Source organism: Pogona vitticeps, chromosome 6, assembly GCF_051106095.1.
Source record: "Pogona vitticeps strain Pit_001003342236 chromosome 6, PviZW2.1, whole genome shotgun sequence".
Lineage (NCBI taxonomy): Eukaryota > Metazoa > Chordata > Lepidosauria > Squamata > Agamidae > Pogona > Pogona vitticeps.
This window is the reverse complement of record NC_135788.1, coordinates 56,613,488-56,627,166: the sequence shown is the minus strand read 5'-3', so window position 1 is coordinate 56,627,166 and position 13,679 is coordinate 56,613,488. Positions and strand designations below refer to the sequence as shown.

The following is a 13,679-nucleotide window of genomic DNA, read 5'->3' as shown; positions in this document are numbered from 1 at the left end:
AGTAAGACAGATCTCTGTTCTAAAATGTAGTTAGCTGTTTATTATTTTGGTTTTTGTAGAGGAAAATGCCTTGTGGTGATGGCTGGGGTTTTTTTGGAAATAATTGATTATGAAAAGATATCTTGTGTGCTTGCTTAAATTCATTTACTAATTTCTATTTTTCTAATAAAATATAAAAAGTCTAACTGTCTGAATATTGGCTTCTTGCATAGACCATTAGCTACTATAGTTCTTTAGCTACTTTAAATTGATTTCTTTAATCAGGCCACGTTTATTTAATGCTACCAATTTAGGGTCCTACCTATTAGAGAGGAGGAAGATTAAATCTTCTAGAACTCCTGGATGTTGTTTATTTAAAATCAGTTCAGACATGGGAGAAGGGGTGAAACAGTTGTCTAGGGTAAAATTAAAGGACCCAGTTTTACCTGATTAGGAACTGATCATTCCGGACCCCTCTCTGGGTTGTGTAAAAGCAGATTCTTAGGAAGCTCGCTTTTACGACACAGCCCACCAAACATTGGGGGGGGGACTCAGAGCTGTTATAACACACATTCAAAGAATCAGAAATTTTATATTTCTCATGGATACCCATAAGCAGATACCATTCATCTTTCTTTAGCTTATCCATCTACTTCTTCCGTGATCATGTGACTTGATACATCCTTATAAGTGTTGTGTGTCAAGAAGTTATAGATCTTTCATGGCCATGTCACTGGCATGAAGATTAATGTTATCTTTATTAGATAGTTCAGGAGTGGGAAGTTTTTCGCTTCCCATGTGTACTGGAGTTATAATACCTGTAATTTTCTACCAGTGGCTATGCCGGTTGGGGATTCTGGGAGCTGGACTCAAAATACAGTATTTGACTCAATGGATTTGGTGTTCATACAAGAACACTGTTGTTTTTCCCACTGAATTTTTAAATTGATGAAACATAAAACACATAACCGTAAGGTTATTTTTACAAGTAGAATTTCAACTGTCTTATAGAGTGCTGTAAATTCCAGGGTGAAATTGGCAGGGGGTGGGGTGACTGGATGACTACACAATGGAACCTCAGAGACTGAACTATTTGCACACTTGTGCAGCCATAATCAGTGCACCTGATCAAATGCATTGTCAGGACAAAACTGCCAGCATGTTCCAGCATGTACTGCTGGACTGGTACAGCTGTTGAACTGTCTTCTTGTATTTCATCTACCAAGCACTGAAGTAGTGTATCAGGAGGAAGTTAGAAACAACTCGTGTTGGTGTCTGTAAGATGTTTGGGTGACTCTAGAGAAAACTACAGGTGTCCAGTCTAGTCGAGTTTGTGTGTCTGACTTTCTTCTTTTTTCAGAAAAAACTGATGATTTGGTGCTTTTCCATCTGCCCATCTGGTACTTTAGAATCAGTGAAATTGACTGATTGATACTGATGAGAATGATGCTAGTGAGGCTTCCTTGTACCAAACTGACAATGATGGCTTGGGCATCAGCAGTGAGGCCTGGTAAGTCAGATGCACTTCTAATAGTGATGTAGTATTGGCAGCCCTTACAGATGGGATCAATGTTATCAGGAATTTCATGATCCTTGGTGATTCACGTATCAGTTCAGCTGTTCCAAAGAGTTGTCATTGCTGCTGAAGTCAAGGTTTTCACCTCAAGCACCTTATCAAAAAGAAAGGAATCAGAGTTGGTGCGCCTAATTCTTCTTCCTTGCGTGGAGAAGTCCAAAGAAATTTAACAATAGCACTTTTTTGTGCCTCTCCTAGATAAAACAGGTATTTCTGGAAATGACTAAGGGGAATCTAACACACTCCAAAGGATTCCTTGGTACTTTATGTGTTGCTAGATTCCCGCAAAATACACGTCCCTGAAGTTAAGGAGGGAGACAAGTCTTAAGAAGGGAGCTTAAGTTGGTAAGAGAGAGAGAGAAGATAAGGAAGATGGAAGCTTGGGAGAGAGATGCTGGTATAAACCTTTCCAGAAGGAGAGGAGGAAGCGACTCCGACATGGAATGGAACAAATCCTGATGCTCATATAAGAGGAGAGTCATCATGAGAGATTCATGACTGTTATATCCTAGTTAGAAAATAACAGCATCCTTAGCCTATAGCATTGTGTCTGTAGCTTGACCTGTGCCTTACCTTTTGTGCCTTGAATGCAATTTGAAAGCTGAACTATTTTTACCTTCTTGCTTTTCTTTTTTAATAGTTACTTTTTAAAATGGACTCCTTGTCCATAACTCATTCATTGCAGTGTCCTTGTTAATCTAATCCAGCAGCCAAGACCTTGATTGCACTAGTCCGTAGAGCATGTACAGAGTGCCAAGGTTTATACCAAGTGAATAAATCTAGAATTGAACTACAGTGGTGCCCCCTTGATGATTACCTCATTAGACGAGGAAATCGCTTAACGATGAGTATTAAAACGCTTGACGATGATCGGTTCCCTGCTTTGGGAACCGATTTTCCACTTTACGACGATCAAAACAGCTGATCGTCGGGTTTCAAAATGGCCGCCCACTGTTTCAAAATGGATCCCTGCTGTGTTTAGGAAGGCTTTTTCGCTGTACAGGCACCGGAAAATGGCCGCCCTATGGAGGATCTTCGCTGGACGCTGAGGTATTTCGCCCATTGGAATGCATTGAACTGGTTTTCAATGCATTTCAATGGGTTTTTTTACTTTTGCTTGACGACAATTTCGTTCTATGATTTTGCTGGAACGGATTATCCTCGTCAAGCGAGGCACCACTGTACATTAACTGGAATTCTGAAGGGGAGTGGAGGCAGCATGGAAACAGAGACCACATGGAATGCTGAGGCTGCAAGGAGCCAGCCAGTGTTTTCCCTTACCTGACACAAAAATGGTTTAGCTAGCCCCCAGCCATTCCATTGCACCATCTATTAAGAATGCTCCTTTGAGTACCAAGCTTGGGGGTGGCAGCAATGTGTTCCCTGCATAATTAACTTGTAAACCACCCAGAGAGTGCTACAAATGCTATGGGGCAATATATAAGCAGCACGCTTTGCTTTGCTGGTTATGTTCGTGAAACAATTTCTTCTTGTCACTGTACTACTTTTTGTGCTACTTATTTTATTTTTGATGTACAAATATGGAGAAAAGACAGAGATACAGCTTTACTTATTCATACTCAACCAAAGCTATCACAAATACTTATTACCCCCCAAATTAAATTCTATATAGTAGCTCTGTCTATAAGAGCATTACACTTTCACTGAAGGGATGAGCAATCTCAGTCAAGGTAAGGGCTATTTTTCAGATTTGCCATCAGCCTAGGGGCTATGCATCAAAGAGCTAAGGCTAACAAGGCCAATTTGCATTTTTTTTAAATGATGCAATCATTACATACTTCAAAACTTGCTATATAGAATTCTTAATCTAACAGTGGCAGGTTGATCTGAAAAGTCTCCTAGTGGCTCCAGTGGAAATTATTAATTCTTTAAAAATGGAGGAAGGAATGGTCTAATCATGCTGGGGATGCTCAAGACATGGAAAATATGCCCTCAAAACTCCCAAGAGGACACAAAGAAATGCTCAGAGAAATTTTCCCTGCTAAATTCTACAGAATTATTTTGAGGGGAAGAGATGATGCAAGAATGGTCATAGAAGACTGTATGGAGTGCCATGCAATACAAAAAAAAAACAATTCACACCATAACTGCTCGAAGTCCATGCCACCTCTGACTACAGACTTTATAATACCATTCAGTACCAATTTCTAGAACAATTTTCCACACAAGGTGAAGAAAATATACAATACATACAGCAGAGGCTCATGAAGGACATCATGAAAAGGAAATGGGAGGGCACTGGGCAGGTGCTTCATTTAGCCACTAACACTTGCTACAACTCCTACTGCTTAACAATGGTTCATTTTTTTAAATGATTCAATGTAAAGAAATGTTTGTCATTATGTTAGTGTTCTCCCTCAAGTATCTGAAAAAAATTAATTCCAACACTTTCTGGCATATCTAATATTTGTATGTAAGAATAAAATTGGTTAATTTTATCAAACTGTCAGATATGTCAGATTGCCTACCTATTTATAAACCTTCAGTAACATGATGGCTATGATAACGTTACAGCACATTGGAAATATGAGATCAATAATTTCACAGCATATTCATTTGCTGGTGATAATTTCAATTATTTCAATGTCCATGTTTCACTTACCATAAAATTTTGTTGAAGGGGAGACCAAGAATACATTATGGGTACCGAAGCAACAGCATTCAGAGTCTTGAGAGGGATTACTTGTTTTGGAAAATCTAAATCACTAGTCACAGAACACTGAGAAAAGAGACAGAAACGCACTATTAGTAGTAAATTATTTTCAAGGTAGATAATGCAGAAGCAGAAATACAGTTATACATATTAAAAGGGATAAGACAAGCAGTTTCACTTCAATAGCAAAAAAATAGGGTTAAACAGACATTTGCTTTCATTATTACTTATTTCTTATTTCTACTTTCCTCTCATTTTTCCTCTCGCTTAGACTGATACATGCATGCATGCACACATAATTACAAAGCTGTTCCTTGCTTAAGTAAAATGGTGTATCTTAATAATTGTCCAGGCAAACAGGGATGACAAACAATTAGTATAATAGTACACTTAAATACTATGTGCAGGTAATCTGAGGCAATTTGTTTTATGAGGGAGGAAACAGATGCTTCAGAAGTAAGAATTTCTTCTCACAACCTTACAAGATTCACTTCCTGTGATGAATGGGTGTAATGAACAGGGGGTTTCCTTTCCACTCCCTTCCACAGAGACACTTATACACTCACAGAGCAACTGAAAGATTATTAAAAATAGGAGACACTGCCCCCTAAAGTAAGATTGCATTTCTGCCACTTTATACGTGAACAGAGGAAACAGGCAAAAACCAGAGACATTTGAAGACCCAAGGTTGGGAACCACTGTTCTAAAGGAACCATATTTTGAAATCAGGATATGCTGAAAGGTCATTAGTTCCTGGCTCTAGAACACTAACTTCAGTTTACTCCTGTGTGAAACAGAGCATGGGCAAATGGTTGATCTCAGCAGTGTGAACAAAGTTGCCTTCAGAGATTTCCCTTCTCCACCCAAACCTTTTATCTCAATGGTTCATACATATTTTCCTATTGGTTGGCTTACACATCAGGCTGGCAGTGTATTAAAGAGAAAGGCTTTGTCAAACTCATTATTCTTGCTCATACTGGAAGGATAGCATTCAGAAGCCTGCTGCTGTCATTTCAACTTGCACAGAAGAAAATTACCAAGGAACACAGTAAAGGTAAACAGACTTGGGACCAAGGACTACTTTGGGAGAGGACTCTGCAAATATATGTCAAACTATATGAGAGTTACATCTTTTTTATGCATTTCACAAAAGAATCACTTTTTACTAGCCACAGAAAGATACACTACTAGCTAAAGATACACACAGAGAGAGAAAGGAGTGCTTGAGATGTACTACTTCTCACCAGAAAGCAAAGATCAATTCAGCATAGAAGGAATTACAGTGGTGCCTCGCATACCGATTGCTCCGTTTTATGATGAAATCGCTTTGCGATGGGCTTTTTGCCATCGCAAGAGTGATCGTTTTACGATGGCCCCTATGGGGAAAATTCACTTTGCGATGATCGCGGGGAAAAGCTTCCCCGCGATCAGGGCAAAGCTCCCGCCGATCAGCTGTGCCTGAACAACAGTTTTATTACTAGTTGCTTTTCATGGAGGACGCATGCCTTGGAGAGGTTCGGGGAATGGGGGGGGAGGGAGAACTCCAGAGTTTTTGCAAGCTTTTCCTTTGGTTCCCCCCTTCCTCGTACCCACACAAAACACACACTGCCGCATCCCAGATCCCACATTCCTTTGGATGTTCTCCTGCCCTCCCCCCCCCCCGCTATGGACTCTCGATGCATCGCGGGCGCCCCTCTATCTTTTAAACACAACTTTGTCAGACAATCCGCTCGGCTTCCCCTTTGTGTGCTGGGAATCGAGGCAGGGAAGGGGAGGGGTTACAGGCAGGCAGCCGACAAGAGAGCCAGATGTATCCCACCAAAAAGGAGAAATTTGGGGGGGGGGGGAAGCGGAGATTTTTAAAAAATAATAAAAGCAGATCAACAGGGACAGGATCCAAAAACTCCTCCAAATTCAGAACAGTAGTGGGGGTGGGAAGGTGCATCCAGAAAAGAAAAAGCCACCCCACCCTTTCCAAAAGAAAGACTACAGACATGATCACAAGAGTTGCGGAAGGAGGGGGAAGAGGAGGAGGAGGAAGAGCAATTGCCGCTTTTTAACAGATTTACCAGCAGCCTGCTGCCCGGGCGGTGTTGTTGGAGAACTGCATTTGCTCCGGTCTTTTTGGTTCCTCCCCCCAGATGTGAGTGCGTCGGTGTGCCTGTTTGGAAATCTCCCTTTCTCCCCCACCCCCACACGCTCTCCCCGGCCAGCACTCCTGCAAGTTCGCAGTTGCTTGGGGTGCTGTTTCTTGTTGCTGGCAAACCCACCGCCATGCTCTCCCGGGGAGGGAGGAGGGGAGGTTGTCGCTGGAGCCGAGCAGGTTGTTCTCCCAGGCGCTCTCACAAGATTTTTTTCTTTCTGGCGGCCCCCTCCCTCCCCGCCTGCCTGCCTGCTTGCGCACACTCGGTGCAGCTGGGTCTGGGTTACCGGAGTGTGTGCACGCGCGTTCTCCCTCTCGCCCTCGCCGGCCACACAATAGCCAAATCCTTCCCCCCCGCCGCCGCCGACCCCCCCTCAGCCGGTCCATTGGGCTCCCTGACGCTGCTGCGGGGAAAAGGCGATGCATCTGGGCGTCTGAGGGCTACCCCGCCTGGCCACTTCCGACGGGAAAAATGAGAATTTTAAAAAACAAACGCCACCTCCCCCCCCCCCCCCAGTTTTTAGCGGCTTCTCCTCTCGCCTTGCCGGAGCTTCTATATGGGGAGGCGTGCGTGCTGGGAGCAGCTGCTTGCTCGGGCGACCTCCCCGGCTGGGTTTTGCATGTGTAAACCCTCCCCTCTTGTGCCTGGCCTCTCCCTCCGCCCGACTTTCCGAGCCCAAACTCACCGGCTACTGCAGGAGCTGGAAAGGAGGGGAGAGAGAGAGGGTCCCAGCAATCATCCCCCATTTTTGCACAACTGATCAGTGGTTCCGAAATGGCAGCCCCTCGCTTTAGAGGCACCAAAAATGGCCGTCCCTATGGAGGATTTTCGCATAAGGTGAGTTTTTAAGCCCATAGGAACGTATTAAACGTGTTATAATACGTTCCTATGGGCTTTTTAAAATCACTTAACGATTAAATCACTTAACGACGTTTTTCCTGGAACGGATTAACGTCATTAAGCGAGGCACCACTGTAGTTCCTTCTGTCCACATAAGCTCAATTAAGCTACTTAACAACAGGGAGGAAAATTCCAGAATGTTCCCCTGTCAATAAAAAGAAATGGCTATGTGTTGCCACTTTGTTGAAAAATCCTAACCAAATTTTGTTGAGTAAAACAAAGATTTGCGACAATTTAGCAGCTGGATTTCTACAACACATCATGTTAACCAACCTCCCTGGTCCCACGCAATGAGCTCACAGAAGTCATGATGTGTACTGGCTGTATCCGGCGTTGTTTCCATTCCTGATTTAAGACTTCTGTTCTTTCTTGTATCTTCTGACGATTAGAATTAAACATGCTCTGGAAATAAGATTTAAAATACAGGGTTTAGTTAGGACCCACTCACATTTATACAGTTGTCTGAATATCAACAGCAAAGCCCATCTGTGGCCATCAGACTGTGGTAACTCATAAACATAAATTTCATATATACCTACATATTTCCATATATTTCAGTAGCTAAAGATATTTTATCATCTGCTTTTGAAGGACTTAAGCAGCATACTTTCAAGAAGTCCTTGATAAAGTGTGGTGGTGATCTATGCAATACATATATAGTTTCAGTGCCTATACCAAGTTTTTCAGGACATTCTAGAACTAGCGTAGTTTTAGAAGAAAGGTTGCTTATAGTATTACAGTGGACCCTCGACTTACGGAATTAATCCATATTGGAACGGCGGCCGCAGGTCGAAAAGTCCGTAGGTCAAGCGTCCATTTCCCATAGGAATGCATTGAAAACCATTTAATCCATTCCAGCATTTAATCCATGCCGGCTTTCGGCTTCCCAAGCTTCCAAACCCGTTCTGCTGCCCTCTGTCTCCGACAGGAGACAGAGGGCAGCGGAGGGGATTTTGAAGCCCGGGAAGCTGAAAGTTGGCAGAGGGCACGGAGGGACTAGAGGGCAGTGGAGGGGGTTTTGAAGCCCGGGAATCCTACAGACAGGAGACAGAGGGCAACAGGGATGGGAGACAGACAGCACTGGGGGCAGCTTTGGAAGCCTGGGAAGCTGAAAGCCGGCAGTGGGCGCGGAGCGGCTTCAGCTTCCTGAGCTTCCAAAGCTGTACCCGCTGCCCACTGCCTCCTGTCCCCGGTGCCCTCTGCCTCCTGTCCGTGGGGACAGGAGACAGAGGGCAACGGGGATGGGAGACAGAGGACAGCGGGGACAGGAGGCAGAGGGCAGCGGGGGCGGCTTTGAATTTCCCGCCGTTTCCCCCTGAATTATGGTTCGACTTGCAGCCGGAGCTTTTCGTACCTCAAAATTTTCGTAAGTAGGGACCTTCGAAGTTAGGGGTCCACTGTAATTATTTACAGTCGTTCCCCGCTGGACGATTACCCCGCTCTATGACGAATCCGCATTACGTCAACGTTTTTGCAATCGCAAAACGATGTTTTAAATGGGGGAATTTCGCTTCACGTTGATCGGTTCCCTGTTTTGGGAACCGATTTTTCGCTTTACGACAATCAGCAAACAGCTGATTGTCAGGTTTCAAAATGGCCGCCAGTTTTCAAAATGTTTTCTAGGACGGATTCCTCGCTATACAGGCACCGAAAATGGCCGCCGTATGGAGGATCTTCGCTGGATGAGCAAGTATTCAGCCCATTGGAACGCATTAACCGGGTTTTAATGCATTTCGGTGGGGTTTTTTATTTCGTTTGACGATGTTTTCGCTCTACAGCGATTTCACTGGAACGAATTAACATCGTCAAGTGAGGCACCACTGTACTTGAAGGGCCACTGGTGTATAATCTCAAAAGATATGACTCATGTCTTTCAGGTCTGTTCCTTTCATTGCAACAGCAGCTCAGAACCAGACTAATTGAGAATCCATAGCAGGGACAGAATATGGGTTGTGAAAGTCTGATAACAAGGCAAGCAACTTGTTTTTCTTCACTGTCTCTACACTCACTGTATTCACTGGCATTCAGTATTGCCAGAAAAAGGCAGATCTGTGATTCCAACTATTTATTTCTTTGTAAAAGTGGTTATCAAAGATGGCAGCACCATGCAGTAACAGTAATATATTTTTGCTCAAATATGGCAATTCTTCAATTAGGTCTTTAAGAATATGACGAAATCATGAAGTTTATCAACCTTAGACCCTGCACATTCAAACATGTTCCTTTTGGAATCTTCAATACAACTTTCTTTTGTAAAAGACACTTTTCATAACATTGTTTCATTTGGACCACCAAGCCTTGACAATTTTTTTTGCATTTGTTTACACTTAACACAAATAACTGCAATAACCATGAGTAAAGGAGCTGCCTTAGAATATTCCTAAACTGCATCTCATTTTACTCCCCACTGACACTACAGATTTTCTCTTCAATGGAGAGAATCACATGATGAATCTCACACTATATTCACAAAGATCTCAAGCCTTTTGGAATACTCTGGTCAAACGATTTCACTTTCATTCCTATTGCTTTCTCTATCTCTTAAAATCTCTTCTTTATCCAGAAATTTTCCACCTCAAACAATCATATATTCTTTGGACCACTTGAAACTTAGCACTTAAAAGGTAAGGAGTTTGTTCTGTGTCCACAGCTTTGCAGAGGAACAAAATTGATGTCTCTTTCTAACAGGGTGCGAAAAATTCAATGATTTTTAAAATCATGATTTATATTTTTTTAAATGATTTAAATCATAATAACCCAGATTTTTTATTTAAATCAAAACCACCCTGCTTTTGAAACTCTGCATGTTTATTTGAAAACACTTTTGCTATTAAGAAGTGATGTGTTATCTCTTCAGAAACACATTTGAGAACATCAAAAACAAATATCTATGATAACATGACACTTGGGCCCTAATGAATGAATTAATGGAATCCATTTACAAAATTCTGTAAGAACTGCAATAATATACAGTGGTGCCTCGCTTAACAAGTGCCCCGTTTAACGATGAATCCGCATAGCGATGAGGTTTTTGCAATTGCAAAAGTGATCGCATTGCAATGTTTTAGATGGCCAAAAATCACTTTGCGATGATCAGTAAGCGTTTCGTGAAAATGGCAGCCGAATGGAGGATTTCTGCATAGCGGTGAGTTTTTTCCCCAGAGGAACGCATTAAATGTGTTTTAATGCGTTCCTATGGGGTTTTTTCCCTGCATAGCGACGAATCCGGATAGCAATGATTTTTTCGGCACGGATTATCGTCGCTATGCGGGGCACCACTGTATTGCATACTTTAAAACTATTTGTATTCGCGAAGGCTAATATTTCCCCTGCTGGAGAAGGAGGCGAGGGCTCCCAGGCAGGGCCGCCATGAGCGAAGGATCCAGCGCTGCAAGGGCAGGAACGAGGTCCGGTTGGAAAGAACAGGTCTGTCGGTGAGGGAATAGGGCCTCATTTCCACCCTTGCAGCGCTGACTCCGTTGTTCATGGCGGCCCTGCCTGGCAGCCCTTGCCTCCTCTTTCTCTGGAAGCAGAAGCATCTCCCACTGCCAGAGCCCCGCTTGCCTCGCCGATGGACGGTGTGCAGCCGCCCAGGCTGCGCCTTGGAGCTAAGGCTGGCAGGTCCCCCTCCCTCCCTGCTGAGCACCTTCCATCAGCTGCCCACCCTCCCTTGGTCTCTGTCCCTCTTCTTTACTTAGCTGGGAAAGAGAAGAGCAGAGGAGCCAGCTGGAGAGGACAGCGGGCTGCCGCCGCCGCCGTCCTTGCTGCTCTTCTCTTTCCCGGCTAAGTGAAAAAGAGGGACAGAGAGCAAGGGAGGGTGGGCAGCCCTGGGCAAGGCTGGCCCCAGCTGAGGGTTGCCTTTGCCTGGAGATGGGGGGATGGCGGTCAATCATCGCCCAGGGCTGCCCACCTACCTGGCTGCACTCGCCATTCAGCAAGGACTCATCGCGCTGCATGAGAGGGCATGGAGGTGGCTGGGAAGCCATTTCCTCCAGTGCAGCAAGACCGCCCGGACAGCCTCCTTGTCCCGCTTTCTCAGCCTTTCCTGCGTCTTGCCGGTGTACCCTCCGCCCTCCTCCCTGTCTCCTGGTCTCAGTTCCCTCAGTCCCCGCCGGCTGCACATTGTCCCGCCAAAACCACCAGCCTGAGGGAGAGAGCTCGCACCACCTCTTCCCCTCGGGGCGGCCGCTTTGTCCTCGTCTGCCCTGTTAGGGCTCAATCTCTCTCTCTCTCTTTGGCCGTGTTTGTGGGTGGGGGGAAGAGAAGGAAAGGGTCTCTCCTAAGATTAGTGGGAGTTTGGAGAAAGCACCTCAAACTTGCGTGGGGCGCAAGCCTGGAATGCCTGGGCTTTCTTTCCACATTTCCAAACCCGAAGTCCTGGTTGGGGGGGGCGGTGGAAAGAGAGGGTCCGGGTCCTTTTCTTGTGGCAAGGAAGGAGAGCCCCTGTCTCTGAAACAGATCTGATTTTTTCGCCAGATGGGGAAGCTTGCCGTGTGAGGTTTGGGGTGGCTAGCTGGGGTAGTTTGGTCTTCACAAAAGTTATTGCCTTGGAAACGCGCCTTGTCCAGGATCGGAGGCGCAGCTGCGCCGACTTTCCCTGGGCATTGGCAAAAGCCGGTGAAGCCTAAATGCATACATAGGAAGCCTTCAGGGGGTGGCTGCATATTTTCGAGGCGAGGAAGGTGGACAGGGTGGGTGCTGGCTGAGGTCTTCCCTCTCAAACCCTTTTCCTGTTCACCATCCCCTCCCGGAAAGCTCCTTTTCTCCAGGGAGAGGCGGGAAGGAAGGATATTACAGCCTCCGCCCCCACCTCCACCAACACCCCCAAAAAGCCAGTCTAAATGTGAGTCCATCGGGAACTGCATGTTTGCAGTGCAGTCGTACCAGGGGAAGGCTACTATTTCCACCACCCCTGTGGACGGACCCAGCAGTTGGAGACAGAGCCCAGTGGGGAGGCCATTTGAATTTCCCGGGCTCTTACGTTCCGCCGCTGGGCCCGTCAACGCTGCTCACTTTCCAGGCGGTGGTGGAAGTGCGGGAGGCCTGCCAGAGGCCTCCCAGCAGCAGCTATGGAAGTCCACGAGGTTGAGGAGGCTTTGGACTGGTAAAATGTTGCTTTTTCCTTTTTAAAAACTCTTCTGGGTGGGGTTTGGACTGGGGGTTATTTTTCTGTGCTTTTTTGTTTTGTTTTTGGACTTGTGGTGTTTTTTTTTCTCAGTCCCAGCATGGGACTTGCTCTGTTTATTTTTATTTTATTTATTTTGTGTATTTTTTTGAAATGCTGGAACGGATTAATCCTGTTCCCATGCATTTCAATGGGAAATGGTGCTTAATGCATAACATACTACAGTACTGCATAACAAGTACCCCCACGCACAGACGCCCCCATTCACAGACGCTGGTGGCAGCAGCCCACCGCCCCCCCACCCTACCGATCCTTGGAAGAATGGTCTTCAAGAAAACCGGTCCCTAGTATTAAAAAGGTTGGGGACCACTGCTGTAGGAAAACAATATCTGCTTTATTTATCAAGACTTCCATTCTTTTCCTTTTCAAAACATTTCCCAAACCTTTAACATTCAAAGTTAGTACTCTTAAACCCTTCCAATTTGGCGTCATATCTTCATTTGGTCCCATACTGTGATTACCTACCCTAACAAAACAATACCTAGTTAGAACAAATCCCCAAACATAAACTAAATTCCTAATTTTACACCTACTGCATAAATCTTATTCAAAACCTTACTCTGGAGGAGGATGCAGACCTGGCATGCATAACCGAAACTTGGATGGAAGGGGATGTTCCCCAGGGTAGACTGGAGGGGCGGGGGGGACTAGCCATTGTTTATAGAAACACTCTGGAGCTTGTTAGGCATTCTACAGTGGTGAAGCCAGGTCTGGAGGCCCTCCACGTGTCTACTGGGGCCAGGGATGGTATTGGGATCTTGCTGGGTTGCCGCACGCCCCATGACCCAGACATTTCCTTACGGACTTTGTCTTTGCAGCACGGTTGCAATCCCTGAGGTCTTGGGCGATTTCAACATCCATGCGGAGGCAGAGATTTCCAGTCCAGCTCTTGAGTTCTTGGAAACCATGGCTTACTTAGACATGTCCCAACATGTTAACGGCCCCGCCCACATGGGTGGTCACACGCTAGACCTGGTGTTCTCCACTGAGCGGAGTGAGTGTGGTCTGGTGGTAACTGACCTTGTGTCAGTTCCTTTATCATAGTCGGATCACCACCTAATAAAATGTAACCCCTCAGTGGCTCTCCCTCCCTGCAAGGAGCAGAGACCTATTTTAATGGTCCACTCTCGAAGGCTACTGGATCCTATAGGATTCCAGGATTCCATGAGAGGGATTCTGGCTGATCTGACTGGCGCTCCTGTCGAGGCTCTGGTTGATGGC

General features: G+C 45.3%; 1 protein-coding gene across 22 annotated transcripts in view; it reads right to left on the bottom strand.

The window, feature by feature from the left end:
- The window catches only part of EZH2 (enhancer of zeste 2 polycomb repressive complex 2 subunit), a 219,086-nt gene that overhangs the window by 145,578 nt on the left and 59,829 nt on the right, over window positions 1–13,679 (bottom strand). For 12 of the 22 annotated variants that reach the window (XM_078377422.1, XM_078377420.1, XM_078377416.1 and 9 more), the window contains 2 exons: window positions 7,574–7,675; window positions 4,179–4,295 (listed from right to left, as the gene is read on the bottom strand). In XM_078377422.1, the coding sequence (XP_078233548.1) occupies window positions 4,179–4,295; window positions 7,574–7,675 (219 nt within the window). Of the gene's footprint in view, window positions 1–4,178; window positions 4,296–7,546; window positions 7,676–13,679 lie in introns of all 22 variants that reach the window. The other 10 variants (XM_078377414.1, XM_073003573.2, XM_073003572.2 and 7 more) reach the window with 1 other exon arrangement.